Source organism: Dermacentor andersoni, chromosome 1, assembly GCF_023375885.2.
Source record: "Dermacentor andersoni chromosome 1, qqDerAnde1_hic_scaffold, whole genome shotgun sequence".
In the NCBI taxonomy this organism is placed as follows: Eukaryota; Metazoa; Arthropoda; class Arachnida; order Ixodida; family Ixodidae; genus Dermacentor; species Dermacentor andersoni.
The window spans coordinates 183,352,881-183,370,528 of NC_092814.1; the positions used below are offsets into that span (position 1 = coordinate 183,352,881).

General features: G+C 42.3%; 1 protein-coding gene across 3 annotated transcripts in view; it reads left to right on the forward strand.

Moving 5' to 3' along the window:
• The window catches only part of Nubpl (NUBP iron-sulfur cluster assembly factor, mitochondrial), a 60,132-nt gene extending 43,631 nt beyond the window's left edge, over positions 1–16,501 (forward strand). The window contains exons 8-11 of one of the 3 annotated variants that reach the window (XM_055062842.2): positions 6,100–6,306; positions 11,175–11,257; positions 13,752–13,835; positions 15,955–16,216. In XM_055062842.2, coding sequence (XP_054918817.1) covers positions 6,100–6,306; positions 11,175–11,257; positions 13,752–13,805 — 344 coding nt within the window. In that variant the 3' untranslated portion in view covers positions 13,806–13,835; positions 15,955–16,216. The other 2 variants (XM_050195235.3, XM_072288421.1) reach the window with 2 other exon arrangements.
• Positions 16,502–17,648: the final 1,147 nt, after the last annotated feature.

Genomic DNA, 17,648 nt, shown 5'->3' on the forward strand with positions numbered 1-17,648 from the left:
AGTACCTCGTCACTCCTCTGCCCGACATTCCAATAAGGTATGACGTTACAGTGCCTCACAGTATACTTAATATTACTGGGAACCGCACTCGAATGCCTGTCTGTAACTTTGGATTGGCAAAGCAAATTCTACCGCAAGGTTGCCTTGCCACCGTTGATTGTCTCGACAACCAATACGTGGCAGCGTTATCGACCGATGGTTCTCGCGACCTTAGCATGCCCATCGCGCCAGCCTCGGGCGTCGATCCCAACATAAAGAAAATGGTTGCGACGGACCTGTCCTCTACGCAGGCTGAAGACCTTTGCGAAGTATTATCGTCCTACCGCGATATTTTCGACTTTGACGATCGCCCTTTAGGCCAGACGCTCGCGGTCAAGCATCGCATTCTTACTGGCGATGCTGTGCCTATTCACCGACGACCGTATCGAGTTTCTGTGTCGGAACGCCGAGTAATTCAAGATGAAGTGAACAAAATGCTCGATAAAAACATCATTGAGCCTTCATCGAGTCCCTGGGCGTCACCTGTGGTGTTGGTTAAGAAGAAGGACGGCACGTGGCGCTTCTGTGTTGATTACCGTCACCTGAACAGCATTACAAAAAAGGACATCTACCCGCTCCCACGTATAGACGACGCCCTTGATTGCCTGCACGGTTCCAGATATTTCTCGTCTATTGATCTTCGTTCGGGATATTGGCAGATTGCTGTTGACGATATGGACAAAGAAAAAACCGCGTTCATCACACCTGATGGCCTATACCAATTTAAAGTAATGCCGTTTGGATTATGCAATGCCCCTGCCACCTTTGAGCGTATGATGGACTCCTTGCTCCAAGGTTTCAAATGGTCCACATGCCTCTGCTACCTCGACGACGTCATCGTCTTCTCGCCAACGTTCGACACTCACCTTGAGCGTCTCACAACTATACTTGATGTATTTCGAAAGGCGAAGCTGCAACTTAACTCATCGAAATGTCGTTTTGGCCACCGACAAATTACTCTTCTGGGCCATCTAGTTGACACTTCCGGAGTACAGCCTGACCCCGACAAAACTCGCGCTGTCCGAGAGTTTCCGGTTCCGAAGACAGCCGCAGACGTTCGAAGTTTTGTAGGGCTGTGCTCGTACTTTCGTCGTTTTGTTCCAGATTTTGCGACAATTGCTAGGCCCCTAACTAATCTTTTGAAGAAAGGCGTACAATTCTCGTGGGGTACTGCAGAAGCCGCCGCCTTCTCTCGTCTCGTCACTCGTCTAACCTCACCACCCATTCTCGCCCACTTCGACCCTGATGCCCCTACAGAATTACGTACAGATGCCAGCGGTCATGGCGTAGGTGCCGTCTTAGCCCAGCGTCAGCGTGGCAAGGATCGCGTTATTGCTTATGCGAGCCGCCTCCTAGCACCATCGGAGCGCAACTATTCCATTACGGAACGCGAATGCCTTGCTGTTGTCTGGGCAGTTGCAAAGTTCCGTCCTTACCTTTACGGTCGCCCTTATTCCGTAGTCACTGACCATCATGCTCTTTGCTGGCTCTCATCGCTAAAAGATCCTACAGGCCGGCTTGGTCGCTGGGCTTTGAGGCTACAGGAATTTTCATATTCCGTGGTGTACAAGTCTGGCCGCCTGCACCAAGACGCTGACAGTTTGTCGCGTTACCCTGTTGACGACTCTGACTCCTCCAATATTGCAGTGCTTCTTGCGTATTCTCAGTATCCCAGCTGCTTCATTTCGCCGACGAGCAACGCCGTGACGCCTACATCAGAGCACTCATCGACCGTTTTGAACAATCTCCGGCAGATGCTACTCTACGCCTCTTCGTCCTCCGCGACGGTACTCTGTACCGTCGTAGCCTTCATCCAGACGGCTCTGAGTTCCTGCTTGTAGTACCTAAACACCTCCGCTCCACCGTTCTAGAAGAGCTTCACGACGCACCCACGGCAGGACACCTCGGCATATCTCGAACCTATGACCGTGTACGTCGCCGTTTTTTCTGGCCGGGCCTTGCCCGTTCCGTACGACGTTACGTCGCCGCTTGTGAACTTTGCCAACGACGCAAGAAGCCTTCCCAGCTCCCCGCTGGTTACCTGCAGCCGCTCGACATCCCTGCCGAGCCCTTCCATCGTGTCGGCTTGGACCTTCTAGGCCCATTTCCGGAATCTACATCAGGAAACAAGTGGGTTGCAGTCGCGGTGGACTACGCGACCCGCTACGCCGTAACCTGTGCTCTTCCGACCAGTTGTGCAACTGATGTTGCGGACTTCCTGCTACATGATATTATATTGATGCATGGTGCTCCGCGTCAATTGCTTACAGACCGCGGCCGCACCTTTTTGGCCAAAGTCATTGACGACATCATGCGTGCCTGCTCAATACAGCATAAATTTACCACCTCCTACCACCCCCAAACGAACGGCCTCACTGAGCGTTTGAACCGCACCCTTACAGACCTGCTATCCAAATACGTTTCAGACGACCACCGTGACTGGGACCTGGCTCTACCTTACATTACCTTTGCATATAACTCTTCCCGTCTCGAAACTGCTGGCTTTTCCCCGTTTTACCTCTTGTACGGCCGCGAACCGACGCTACCACTGGACACTGTGCTTCCGTCCGCCACAGCTTCAACTAGCGATTATGCCCGTGATGCAATCGCCCATGCTGACCATGCTCGCCAACTTGCGCGCGCTCGTCTACAAGTGTCTCAAGACAAGCAGAAACAGCGCTACGACCTCCGTCACCGTGATGTCCATTTTGTGCCCGGAGCCCTCGTGTTGCTTTGGTCCCCATCGCGTAAAGTCGGCCTTTGTGAAAAACTGCTTTTCTGTTACACAGGCCCATATCGCGTGATACGCAAAGTGACCGATGTCACCTATGAAATCGTTCTAGCCACGCCCACGACGTCCTCCGCTGTGACAACCAGTGACATTGTCCACGTTGCCCGACTCAAGCCCTACAACTCTCCATGCCCCTTGGATATTTAACAGCGCCGTGACGGTGCTTTTGCCGCCGGGGGGTAATATTACGATATGATTCCGCGAGAGACGAGCAGCCGCGAGAACGACGAAGAAGTTGGTCGGTGCCCTCGGCACGAGCGAGTGTCAGCCTGGCTGCCTGGCTCCAGTGTAAATAGCGTGTAAATAGCATCTCTCGTCTGTGTCTTTCCACACGTAACAATATATACGTGCATATGTAAATATTTATGTATTCTGCCCCTCCTGCTTGGCCCCCCATTTGGGCCTGCAGTATTGTATAAATAAATAAATAAAATAAATAGACCGGCCACGGCATCCGCCATTTGCACGTGCCGGCGCGTGAATATCTTAGAGTCCACTGAGCAGCGCCCGTTCACGCAGCGCTCAGAGTCCACCTCAGAGTCACGCCCCGCTCAGAGTTCAGCAGCGCGCGGAGGCGCATCGCGGCCCACGCAAGAGGCTGCATTTCTACGAGAAACGCTCGTGGCAAACAGTATGCACGAAGGCAGCCCAAACATTACGGTTAGATATGCTGCAGTTGCCGGGAAGCGTGAGGAGCAGTCAGGGATCTTTACATGCTGTCGTGTTCCACTCTTAAAGGCGAAGCTTAAGTGTCCTCCAAATTTTTGCTTGTCACTGAAACAGTTTTTTTTATTTTCTTTTTTCATGATGATGTTTAACATGCAGAAATAAAAACCTAAATTATAGACCTGGCATTATAGTCTCATAAGTATTAACACTTTTCTCTGGTCTTATCTTCTTGTTAGCACTCACTAGCTTTCCCAGCTTTCTGGTACGGCACAAACAACCAGTACTACTAGTTGACAAGTCTTGGTTCATGTTTACAGGAGCCACAGACAGTGTGTTTCACTAAATATTTTCAAGCAGTTATATAAAACAGTGCACTAGCGATAAAAGAGTTCATTTTTGGGAGGGACACATTCATGCTGCCGGATATAATAATTTATGTAATAATCATTTAACTGACTCATTAAGTTTGTAATAATTATTACTTAACCTCCAAAATAATATCTTTTGGGTGCATGTTTTGGTTGCAGTATTGAGGCTAGTAACTGCTCAAGGCATGTTCACCGAGTAGGAGTCCCGAGTCTAGCACCACTTTTGAGATGTTCCCTACCTCGCGATGAAAGGCATTCCACATGTCATTTCCCCACAAAGCTTTCCTTATGTACAGTGGGGGAAAGGCACACCCAACCATAAAAGTTCACCCAACCACAAAGGATCCGCAAAAACACAGAAATTTGTCTGATAACACATCATCCCAAGAAGCAAAAAATTCAGTGCTACCATCACACTGTACGTCTGAATTACAGGTTCATTGGTGGAGATGTAACAAAATTATGTTTTTTCTTTAATTCTGTGCTTTGAAAATGTATGCTGTCAGCTGCATATGGTGCATCAATGGATTTTGCAACTAACTTTGGGGACAAACCTTTTTGACTTTGGTGCTACTCTTAGGGTCTCTACTAATTGAACATGCCTTTAGCACTATTCAGCCTCAATTCTGCTGTTACAGCATGTGGCCTAAAGCAATCAGTCGAGAAGTTAATTAATAAATATTAGATAAGTCATCATTGAATCTATCACTATTGCATTGTAAATTTACACCAGTGTAAATAAAATGTTGCCACATAAAGAATGTTTCTCAGGTCTATTGCAATGTTTTGTTTAATTATTTAAATGCTTTGAGGGCAGTCCAACACCCAGTATACTTTATATATACAACCAAAACATACATCAAATACAGCACAGTCAGGAAGTTAATTAATAAATGTTGCATAAATTATCATTGAGTCTATCACTATTGCATTGTAAATTTACACCAGTGTAGATAGAATGCTGCCACATAAAGAATGTTTCTCATGTCTATTGCAATGTTTTGTTTAATTATTTGAATGCTTTGAGGGCAGTCCAACACCCAGTATACTTTATATATACAACCAAAACATACCTCAAATACAACAGACAGCTGTGTTTAAGGTATATGCTTTAGCTTAGGTATAAGCTCTAGCTTCATTTTTCAACCCTCAACCTGACTTTACTCAGCGTTGGTCTTTGTGAAGTTTATCCTGTGGTCTGAAAGTTCTAAATTACATGTTGAACCTTTAGTGCCAAAATAAGAATATTACACGGAAAAACTCAAAAGCTTGTCATAGCTGTGGGCCCCTAAACATGTTCTGAATGCCAAGAGAATCAATACTAACTGTGTAGGCCATGCTGTAGTGCCAGGGAAAAGGTGCATATTTAAGTGGATTGTACTCGTAGCATGGCTCAACAGTGAATACATAGTGCGACAGTATCAAAAAGCACTTTTATCAGACAGAAGAAAGCTAGACAAGGCCTCAAGTGAAGCACTCATTGCTTGAAGAGAGTGATATGGAATAAAATTTGTACTATCTGTACTACTGCTTGACTTTTGCAATCCATTGGACTTTCTTTTGGGTTTTGTGGGTTTCCGGCCATCTCTAGAATCCATCATTCACGGGGATGACCAAACCCAAGCATTTTCCACTAACAGCAACCAGATGCACTTGGCTAGCAGCAGAGGTGGTAGATGCCCTTTTAAGGAATGTCTTTACCCCTCTTCCGTAAACCGAGCAGAAGTGAGGGAGCCACACTGAGTCACCCTATTCTTAAATTTGAAGTTCTTAAATAGTCAATTATGTTACTCGAAAGACTATAGAACTATCCCAAGGTTCACCTGTAGCCTTGAGAGGCAGAGTGCTCCTCAAAAGAAAAAGAAGATAAATTCTTGCTAGCAATAACAGGTGCTTAACCAGTTATCTCTCCTTGACCTTTAAATACCAAAGAATGGATGTGGCCTGAAATCTGAGTATTAGTGTGTTTTTGTCTTGTGGTGGCCATTTTGTCATTGTGTTCTATTGCCATTGTGTCATGTTGTTAGTCACTGATGTTGATATATTTTACCGGGAACTTCATCTTGCTGTTTATTGTAGTCATGACACCAAAGAAAACTGACCCTGGCACAGTAAAATGTGTGGACATATTTTGTGAAAGTTGTGTAGGGCAGCACCTGCTTGCCTTATTGAGGGGCATTCATGCATTGAGGGGCATTCATGCATTGATATACTCTATCTTTATCAATGCAGGGGTCATTGTAGTGACTACACCTCAGGAGATTGCACTTATCGATGCACGCAAGGGGGCTGAGATGTTCCGAAAAGTCAGCGTGCCTGTCCTTGGGCTGGTGCAGAATATGAGTCGGCTAGCCTGTCCAAGCTGTGGCCACGAGTCGCACATATTTGGCAAGGATGGTGCCACTGAGCTTGCCAGGGAGATGGCACTCGACATTTTGGGTGTGTTGTTACTATGTCTTTGTGTCACTCTGTGCAGTTAGGAGATCGAATCTTTTAACCTAGTGCATGCATGTCTGGTGTGAACATTAGCTGTGTGAGCAACTATGATTGGAAAATTAGTGGTGCATAGTCTAATGCCTTTATAACAAAGTGGTTGGGACCTCCAAAGCCCTTGGTTACACAAGTCACTGTGTTGTAAATATTGCTGACCATACTGCTCTCAGGAGAGCAGGCTAAGCACATTCACCAAAAAATTTTATTTAACATAAATTCAAGAGATAGTACTTCGTGAAAGAAGACAATAATTTTTTTCTGCACACTTCTGCCAATGGAATGTGCAACTACAGCTGACACTATGACATCGAGGTTCACGGCTACTTGTCAGAGTGTTTGGCCATTTAGGCTGCGTTTTGTTTGTTTGTTTTGTTGTGTTTTCTTTTTTTTTTTTTGGAAAATGGGTGGGCTACCATAGCTGCAACTGTGGAGTCCAAACCCTCCCTTTTTGTTGGGGTGTCGACTGGTGCTCACTATGCGCCGCATCTCAGTGGTGTCTGTAGAGGGTAGTGGCAGTGCAGCTATGTGCATTCATTGTAGAGCAACAAATCAGCCTTCAGGGAGGCATAAATTTCTCCAATGTACAAGCAAATTCATTGTCAGGGTCTTCACTCTAGAGGCGTCCGCAATACATGCAAACAATAAGAATTTGGCTGAGACATAGGAATCTGGGATCTTTTGTTTTGCAGGTCATTGGGTTGCAGAGGCGTTCATTGTAGAGGTGTCTTGCTGTATTTATGGCAGCTTGTTCTTAACATGACGAACGCATTGGTGAAGCAAGTCATGGAGTTCTCAGCCATGGAAAAGTGCATCAGATTTAGCATAATCCATCAGCTGTGCTTAAGATAGTGCGTATTTTATATGATGCCAATGTTTGTGAAGCAACTTCTGCAGAAGCCACACATTTTATTAAGCTGTTGGAGCACTCTTAAAGCTACTAAAGTGTCTTCTTTCATAAAATTTTTAAAGAATTACAACTTAGTTATTTATGATGCCAACAATTACAAAGCTGAAGAGTGGTATGTTTTTTTTTTGTGTGTGATATGTTGGTGTCATCATTCACTGTTGCAATGTAGTTTTTCTATGTGCATTTCATCTATCACTGAAAATCACCTCACATCGTTTGCTTTCCACAATGATAGAATGGTATCCCTTAGTGATTAGCTATACTGATGGAACCTTGCAAATAACAAAGAGGGCCAGTAATCACAGCTGACCCGCCATGGTTGCTTAGTGGCTTTGGTGTTGCGCTGCTAAGCACAAAGTCGTGGGATCAAATCCCGGCCATGGCAGCCGTATTTCGATGGGGGTGAAATGCAACAACACCCGTGGTGCTTAAATTTAGGTGCACGTTAAAGAACCCCAGGTGGTGGAAATTAATTCGGAGTCCCCCCACTGCGGCGTGCTTCATAATCAGATCGTAGTTTTGGCAAGTAGAACCCCATAATTCAGCTCAATGAATCACAGATGGCTGAGATGGCATTGCGCTTCTTTCACCCATTCTCGTAATAAAGATTATTGTTTGTTCTGGAGGAATAGCATTGATCATTAATTAAATATAACTATGCCCACATATTAGTGTGTAAGATCAAAAGAGCACAGGCTTGAAAGTATACTTCAACATGCCCTTTCAGACTGGCATAGCAATGCATAAAATTTTTGACTGTGTACTGTGAGCAGGAAACATAAATTGATTGGCTTGACATGTAAAAAGAAGAGCTTGTGCAGTGGGTAGCATAAGAAATTTTGGACAAGTCGGAACTGTAACTCCTGTTGTATGCTGGTAATAAAAATTGTAGTCTGAAAAATTGTCGGTCTTTCCCATATACAGAAGTTGGACAGGCTATGAAATCCTGCATCATGTGAACAATATCAAAAGTGCTATATTCCACGTATGTATTCTGCAATGTGATGACTCTCATACTGTGTGCTTCAAACAGTGGTGTAGCCAGTAATTTTTTTCAGTGGCAGAGGCTTGCACTTGACCATCGGAGTATGTGGGTGGGTTCATCCCTGGTTTACAGAAATTCCTTTATTTTTAGAGAAGGGAGTGAGGATGCGTTTGTTGTTGTTTTACAACAACTGCACCTATTGGCACCACCAATTCGCTCCATAGCCACCACAGAGTGGCGGTGCACATAGAAAGGGCCACTGTGCGGAAAACTTCGGACACTGTACTATCTATGGCAACCCCTCCTTCCTGGAACTGACGAATGACGACTGACTGTCAAGTCGTCAATGACGACTGGCCTTAGATATAAATGACTTGCAGATAAATCCAGTAAAATACATCATTGCATGTATCTCTCCTGTGCTAAAGCATATATTCAACCTTGCACTAACTTCTGTCGCCTTCCCCGAAGAAATGAAGATAGCAAGCGTTTCTGTAATACACAAAGGAGGTGATCATCAGTCCATGAAAAACTATAGGCCAATATCCGTTCTCCCAGTTTTTTTCCAAAGGCTTAGAAAAAATCATTTGTACGTGTAAACCTTTTTTCTTTTTCTAACAAACATATCATATCAGATGCGCAATTTGGCTTTCGTAAGGTCGACAGAAACAGCCCTACTAACAATGAAAGAAATTATAGTTTACAACATAGATAACAGATTTCACACTTTAGGCCTTTTTATTGACTTTTCCAAGGCGTTCGATTTCCTCAGTCATGAGATTCTTGCGGTCAAGTTGTTTGCATGTGGAATTCGTGGGAAACCTTTGGATTTGTTGAAATCTTACTTAAAAAACCGCCAGCAGAATGTATGTTTACAGGGTTTCCAATCGCCTTTTCTTCCTATTTCAAGAGGTGTGCCACAAGGGAGGATTCTGGGTCCCCTCTTGTTAAATGTGTCCATCAATGACCCCGTAAATATTGAAAAATCAGCAAAATTTGTCATATATGCCGATGACAGTAGCATACTATTTTCTGGGCCAAACATAAATGATCTAGTATTTCAATGTAATAACACACTTTCAAAGCTATCCACGTGGTCAAGCCTTAACGAAATACAGATTAATCCTCTAAAAACTAAAATTATTATATTTTGTGCAAGGAGTAAAGTAGTTCCAAGTTAAGCCCTTTTGTATATGAAGGTCAGATTATTGCTGTTGTAAACGAACACCAGATACTTGGCGTTACATTTTCTGCTCACCTTAGTTGGAACTCGCATGTGGAAGAGCTATGTAGGAAACTGTCACCAACTACTGGAGCATTATCACGATGTCAACGCTTACTCCCCTCGAAGGTAAAACTTCAAGTGTATTACGCACTATTCGCATCCTACATTAACTACTGTAGTCTAGTCTGGGCTACCACAACTAAACAGAACTTAAATAAAATCTTGCTTTTGCAAAAAAAGATTCTTCGCCATGTTGCAAACATTTCCTACCTAGCTTCAACTGAAATGGTGTTTCAGGAATACAGTATCATATGGGTACAGCACTTATACAAATTTCGGATTTTGCGATCCTTCTTCTTTTCCAACACTTATAAAGAATTCCTCGTAACTATATCAAACCTAACACCTAATTACCTTAATAGGCGTAAGCGACATACTTTAACATGGTCTGTTCCTCGTTACCGGACCACCTACAACTCACAGGCACTCCACTTCAATTTACCATCCATTCTAAACAAATTTCCTGAACTAACTACTGCTAGACAATGGCAGCTATGTCAGTTCTTCACATCAATGTTGCAAATAGCTGTTGCATAGTTATCTTTGGAATGGCAGGCATGTGTCTTGTTTGCGTGGCTTTTGCCTATCCTGTACTTATTGCATTCTGTTTTGGTTTTGTCATCGTTGCGCGATATCTGTTATCAGTGCTGTCATCAGTCTGTTATTTTTACTCTTTATTGTTTGTGAAACCTGTTAAATAAACAGAATTTTATTTTTATTTACTTTTTTTTTTTTTTTTTTTTTGCAGTCAAAAATCTTCATACGATGATTTTTATGCTGTATTAAACATTTAATGTGAATCCTACTGTAACTCTGTTTGTTAACTTCAAGTGATCCTTACATAAACTTTGTATAAGCAGTATTACTCACATATGTTATAATTATGATCCGATATGCGTATATGTGCTGTGAACGTCGTATGCTGCCAATGTAAGGGTCTTCAGGGACCCAGTCAAGCTGCCTAGAGCAGCTTTTAGCCCTGAAGGCCATCCAGAATTTTCTGGTGAAATCAACTTTATTGATTGATTGATTGAAACAAAAAGGTCATCAAGGACAGGAAGGAGGCAAAGGTTGACAAAGGCAGTAGTGATGAAGATCAAGCTTGTAGACTAACCAAGAATTTTGACGAGGCAGTATTCGATGCTCTCTAACTGGTACATTGGGTCACTACTCTATTTCACTGCTGAGCATGCTGCAGACCTCATTGTCACAGCATCGGCTGCAGCAGCACATTGTCACAGCATCGGCTGCAGCAGCACATTGTCACAGCATCGGCTGCAGCAGCACATTCTGACAAATGAAGTGTGCAGAAGAAAACAAGTTACTTAAATTACTAACTATTTCTTGAATTCATACTAAATAATGCTTTCCTGTTGCTGAATGGGCTTGGCCTGCTCTATTGCTAGCAGTACAGTGTGCAACCTTTACAACGAAGAGACTTGTGTAAAGAATTTTCGAGGTCCCAAGTGTTTCATTATGAGGCATTTCACTGTATTTATTGGATGGTTGCAAAGAAAATAGGCTTGATTTCACTTGATGTCCATCAATGCACTTCTCTATTCTGGCATGCTAATCACATCTTCTTGAATTGGCTCTTTGGAAATCGTGACAATAAGCCACATTTTTCTGTTTTGTAGGCGACGTACCACTTGACATAGAGATAAGAGAGAGCTCTGACAATGGCCAGCCAATTGTGGTGTCTAATGCAAACTCCCCTCAGGCAAGTGGAGTGACATTTGTGCCTTGAACACGTATTTTAGAGTTCTATAGTGGAATGAAAGCACATTGCAAAATATCAGTATTTGGCTGTTCTTTTTTAGCCATAGCTTGAAAGCTTTGCAACTTTCCCCCAATAGCAGAGGAACTGTCAAAGATGCCTCACATCACAGAAGTGGTAGAGACAAGATGTTATATACATTCACTCCAAAGTGCTTTTAGATCGAGAATGTTTCTACAGGGCTTTCTTCTTTTTTTTTCCCTTGAACTGTCATGGCATAACAGTTCAGTGCCTCAATAACTGAACAAGTTTGACAGCCAATATAGGGTTTGCATCAGTGTGTTGGAGAAGAGTACGCATTACTAGACAGTTGTGCATGTTTCTTGTGAATCGCCTCAGGAAGTCCATGAGAGATTAGTATGATGTGGTGACCAACATTTACATTACCTGCTTTTCTTCTTCTTTTTTTTTTTTTGACTGCCTCCTACAGGCCACACTTGTGGCCTTTCACTTTTGTTACCTTCACAGTCATCTTTATGGTCATCAATATCATCAAGGGAGCTTCCTCAAAGATTCACAAGTGCCATGAAAACAGTTATACTGGCTGAACACTGACAATAGTGCTGGGGCTGCTTTCTAAACGAGCAAGACAGATATTGAATGTTAGTAGGCTTGATGCCAAGTTTTCAGTTAAAGTTTGATCAGTGAGTGATGAATCTTAGTGGTTATTTTGAATATTCCTTGACTTGAATTTTTATCACCGTATGCTATTTCCTTCTTGAAATTGATGATACCATGCTATATTCAATAACACAGCGCATGAAAACAGTAGAAAACGTTCCTAACTAATACTCACTCTGTTGGATCAGTGGCTGTAGTGTTTTGCTGCTGAACACAAGGTCATGAGTTCTATGTCTGCCAATGGCGGGTAAATTCCAGCAGCGTTGGAATGCAAATATGCTCATGTAATGAGATGTTGGTGCATGTAGGGTAATTTAAAGTGGTCCAAATTAATCTGGAAATACCCACAGCATCCCGAGCAGCCAAACCAAGGCTTTGGGACGTCTGCAGGGAGGCGGGTCAGGTAGTATCTTCTCACACAAATCACAACCGACCTGTACACAGACAAAGTACTGTACACGGCTTGTCGCTGCAGACGGCATCTCCACGGCAATCTTTGGACACGTCCAAAGTAGATGGTAGATGCCCGCCATCTACTTTAGACAGTCCCTGGAATAAAGACAGTCTGTGAAAGGGTACTTAGAGGTGTGAAGTTAAGAACTGATTAACCTGAAGACTATGAAAGGTGGATCATGGACAACGCAATATTCTACAAGTTGCTTTTGTTGTGTTCGCATGAAGCTAGCCTTTATGCTTACATTTAATTTCATCCTAAGGTTATACGGTGTGGCAAACCAGGCAAATAAAAGAAAAATAATAATATTACCTCTGCACTATGATGTCGGGAATATAGAGATCACTTTGGAATAGTTATTGAGTGTATGATATTTTCCTTTAATTTACTGAATATCCCTGGTACAGGACTTGCCAAATGTCTCTGTTTTGATTGTTATGCAAAGCATCAGATTTTTACAAATTCGGTCTTACTCAAGTAGACCTTCTTCTGTACTCATTTTGTGTGAAACTTGCATTTGAAGTGCTTTTAAGCATTGTCTCAGATACAAACATAAACACATGTCATGGCATCTAGATTGCTTCTTCCACCACTTATCTTCAACTGTCGTAATGACATCATAACTTCAGTGTGAAGTCAAAGCCTGGAGCTGATCTGTGGAACAAGCTTTTCCACTTTATAAGAATGTTTGTTTACTTTATGTAGTATTTATTTAGTATTTATTAATACTACAATCCCTGTTTGAAATTTTAGTAGTGTGGGAATCGGCAGATACAAGATGTTAAAAAAAAAATTTGGCATAGAAAATACATACACCTAATAGAGGCATTTCACATTTTGGAAAAATATACAACAAGAATTATATAGAACTTTTGTAGACTGAACATATTAGGTAAACACGAACAGAATGAAGACAATCTGACATTATGTGACATATGCAACTCAACATTACAAATGCATAAATATTGATCCAATAAATAAGATGACAACAGAACAATATAGGCATAAGTCATATCTGTAAAATCAACATGAACATAGACAATGAAGGTTGCAGTACTTGCTGGTTTGCTAGTGAATTGCACTCCCTTACAGTTCTTGGGAAAAAGAAAAAGAGTATTTAAACCAATCATTAATAATGTTATTAATCAAGTGTTCCTCATGAAACGAGAAAAATAAAATTAATCACGAAGAGAACTGTCCGAACAATTTTAAAACTTTTTAATATCTGTGTCTGTTTGTAAGCACAACTTTAATAGCTAAAATTTGTTGTATTTAATTATCTTGTTTGACTCATATTTGCTGCTGTTCAATCATCTGCCTTACTTTGACATCATTAACACAATCTTTTCTCTTCTTTTGCAGTCTCAAGCCTACAAGGACATGGCCCAAAAAGTTATCCAGAAGTTACCAATTTGAGTCACCTTGAACTAGGAATGATTTGAGCATGTAATTATCACTGGGCCAACAAGTATACAAATGTGTCATGCTTGTAGAAGGCAGTAGAGGGTATTCAGAATTTATAGCATATTCTGGAACCATTAGCTGCAACTGGAGCAGTAATTCTGCTTTTTCAGCTGCATGATTTTGCCAAGCTGTATGGCACCTTGGTGTCAGTACGATGAGCAAAATGGGAACAAGGTAAAAGCGGGAGCCAACATTTCGACAAGTGGACTTGTCTTTTTCAAGGCCTTGAAAAAGACTCGCTTTTCAAGGCTCCCGCATTTACCTTGTTCACATTTTGCTCATCGTCTTGAATTTTCATTTCCCGCCTTCCCCGTGTTTTACCTTGATGTGAGTGTGTCATTAGGGAGTGGCATGTCAATGCTAGTGAACAAGGCTGTATGTTAATGTGGCGGTGCTTGCAGTGGATAATCAGTAGCCTAGCTCAATTGAGAACAAAAAAGAATCATTATGGCTAATACAGGAATTTGTCAGATCAACGGGTTCGGATAGGGCCCTCCATTTCTTTTTCTCCAATAAAGTCTTCAAGAACTTTACCAGGAAACTATTTTTCTTTTTGAAGCTTCAACCAAGACGTTTACAAAATTCGTTAATCTTAGATTACTATATTCTGCTCTGCATTGTGAATGCAAATTTTAACGATTGACTGGGGGGGTTTAATGTTCCCCCCGAAGTAACACAGGAGCTATGCAAGATACACTGTGGCAGAGGGTTCCGTATTTATTTTGACCACCCGAATCCTTTATATGCACCTGATGCTTGGTATGTGGGCGTTATTGCATTCCGCCCCCATTGGAAGGCAGCTTCTGCAGCTAGGAATTGAAACTCTCAACGTCATGCCCAGCAGCAGAAGGCCATAGTCACTGAGAAACCGCAGCAGGGTAGTGACAGCTAAAGAGCTCGTCCAGTTTCACTGTTCAGTCATATATTTCTCATAGTTGTTTTTACAGTTAACTAGCTGGAAGGATGATGGAATTGGTGCACAAGGGACAACTTGTCTTCAAGAAAGACTATAAGACTAATTTATATAATAATGTCTTGTATATGTGTATATACAATTATTTGATGGCAGCTGTCATCGTTAATTGTTGAAACACTGCATGGAAACATGAAGAGCAGTTGGATTTCTTGACCCCCCCCCCCCTTTTTTTAATGTCTTGTTAAGTTTGGTTCTTTCTTTTTTTATGCTTGATAAGTCACCAATTTACCAGTTGTTTCGGGTATGACTTCAATATATTCCTAAATATATTGTCTAAAAAATAGTCTTCCTCAGTAACATGCCAATGAACATCATAAGTAAGACATAACCAGTGGAAACTCAATAGTTAAGCTATATAATAACTAACTTTTAAATTTTAAAATTTAGAGTACCCATAGTTCAAGAAGACAACCATTAAATGGGTATATTACAAACTGGGAATCTTCAGATGGGCAGCGGCTGTGAGAGGTCTGCCCCTGAAATGCAGGGCAAATGTATCAGTGTTGTGTTGAAAAGAACAGTTAAGATATTCATTTCCTTCTGAAAATTTGAACCCATGTTCATGGACCATGTGCCATGAACCCATGTTCAGATATCATGTTTCATGGACTTTGTGCTAGTTTCTTTATAGGTGCGAGTTGAAAAAAAAAGCCTGTCTATACTTCTTGTGGTCCCAATGACTTTCTAATATAACCTAACCATGAACAAAGTGTTGGGGATACTCTACAGTAGGTGCTATTAGCAGATGCTGCTGGAGCTGTATGATGCCTTTTGCTTGGCTTCGCTTCATTACATTAGCTCATATACAGTCAAACCCAAATATAATGAACGTGGATAAAGCAAATTACTCTTTACATAGAACACGCAAAACTTAGTGACCAATGCTCACGTAAAATACCTTCCTCACGATGAACTGCACGTTGTATAATTGAACTCAAGGCGACTGCTGGCATTGCCATAAAACTATAAAGGGCAGTGGACTGGAACAGATCTACTCAATCTCGCACATCAACAATGTCATTGTTAGTGATGCTGGGAAACATTTCAACACATAGGCAAAAATTACTGCCTACTGTGCATAATCGTCTTCATAATTGTATTTTTCTTAACTTTTCTCCATTGCAGATAACAAATCTGTATATAGCGAATGCATCAGAAAAGTTCATTTAAGTTCATCATAGGTCAGACATTAGGCAATAAAATAACAAGAGCTTGGTGGCGCAACCCACCGCCCCATTCTAAAGGGGACGCTCGTAACATCCATCCATCTAGTGGGAAAGTGCGAGTATTGATCGCTACAGATGTCGCAGCCCGAGGGTGGGACATCAAGGATGTGACTCACATCTTCAACTTCGACTTTCCTCGCAACATTGAAAACTATGTTCACCGTGTAGGAAGGACCGGCCAAGCAGGACATTTAGGGGAGGCAGTCACCTTAGTGACTCGCCACGACTGGACGTGTGCCCCCAAACTCGTTTGTATATTGGAAGATGCTAACCAGGGTGTGCTGGACAAGCTTTACAACATCGCCAAGACGTACGACAAGAGTCGTTCTAGGTGTCAGAACTGTCAGCAGGCCAAACAAGTGTCAAGGTAGTGGGGGGCGGCAACATTGCCAGTGGTAATAAAGCTTTTTGTTGTTGTTGCCTTGCTCAACAACAGTTTCCTAGGTGGTGTTGCCTGGCTGCGCCTGTCGCGAACTACACTTGCGCTACAGCATGTCGATATAGTGGTTTTGGGCCAGCAGTTGGAAACACCCTTGGCCCGACGGCGGCAATGCTGCACACGCGATCCACACTGGGCCCATTGGCCATACGACGTGGGCTCTGGGATATCGTCCTTATCCAGTGGTAGGCGATAGTGGTTCTAGTGGCAAGGTTCTGACTGGTGTTGTAGAAGTCGCAGGGTGCAGCCGGTTCTAGCTGCTATCTGGACGAGACCTGAGAAGTGATTGCTGCGCCATGCGTATGCCACCGATTCTCGTTTAAATGATGCAGTTTTGCTATGCTTTCAAGCTCGCCAAATTAGCTGCCTTTGCTCGGTGCGTCTGAGTGAAGAGCATTCGAATGCCCTTAAATAAGTCAAGTGTATTCGGGCTGAGATACAGATTTTAACCTAAGAAATGACATCCACGTGTGCAGAATTAGCAGCTCCTTGTGCAGTGTATTTAACAGACGAGCATTTAGCCACCCCTTTTCACTCTATGAAATGTAGCCATTTTGACTTTTATGAGGATAAGACAAACTATTCTTTCTTTGACCATTTCACTGCATTCATTTGACACACCAATGTTTTAACTGTTTGTGGACCACCTAAAACTCTCACTTGATTATACCTTGAGAGTTAAACCTGATAAAACATGTCAGAAGCATTAACCAACACACTTGGAAGTTAAGATTTGAGCCTCACATTGAATGCCTTTTCAGGTGCAAATAACACAACAGAGTTGTTTTGGAGTCCATATACATAAGTGCCTCAAACTTGAAGCTTTCTGGTGCTCGCTGCAGCTTCGCAAAATAGTACCTGCCAGGTATTCAACTTGCAACATGAATTGCAATTAACTCTGTGCAGCATGCTGCAATTAATGGAACACTGAAATTTTCATCCACAATTAACATATTTCCTACTTTTTGATTATATGCTACATTTTAGTTTTCAAACAATTATTTCAACATTTCAGTAAGCATTATTTGAAGTTACATACTTATCGACTTCTGTGACTTGCACAATTATGCTATATATCTCCACAATATTGCCTGCATATCGTACATCGCATCATACCTGCAAAGTTTCCATCCACCAACTTTAAGATTCTCTTG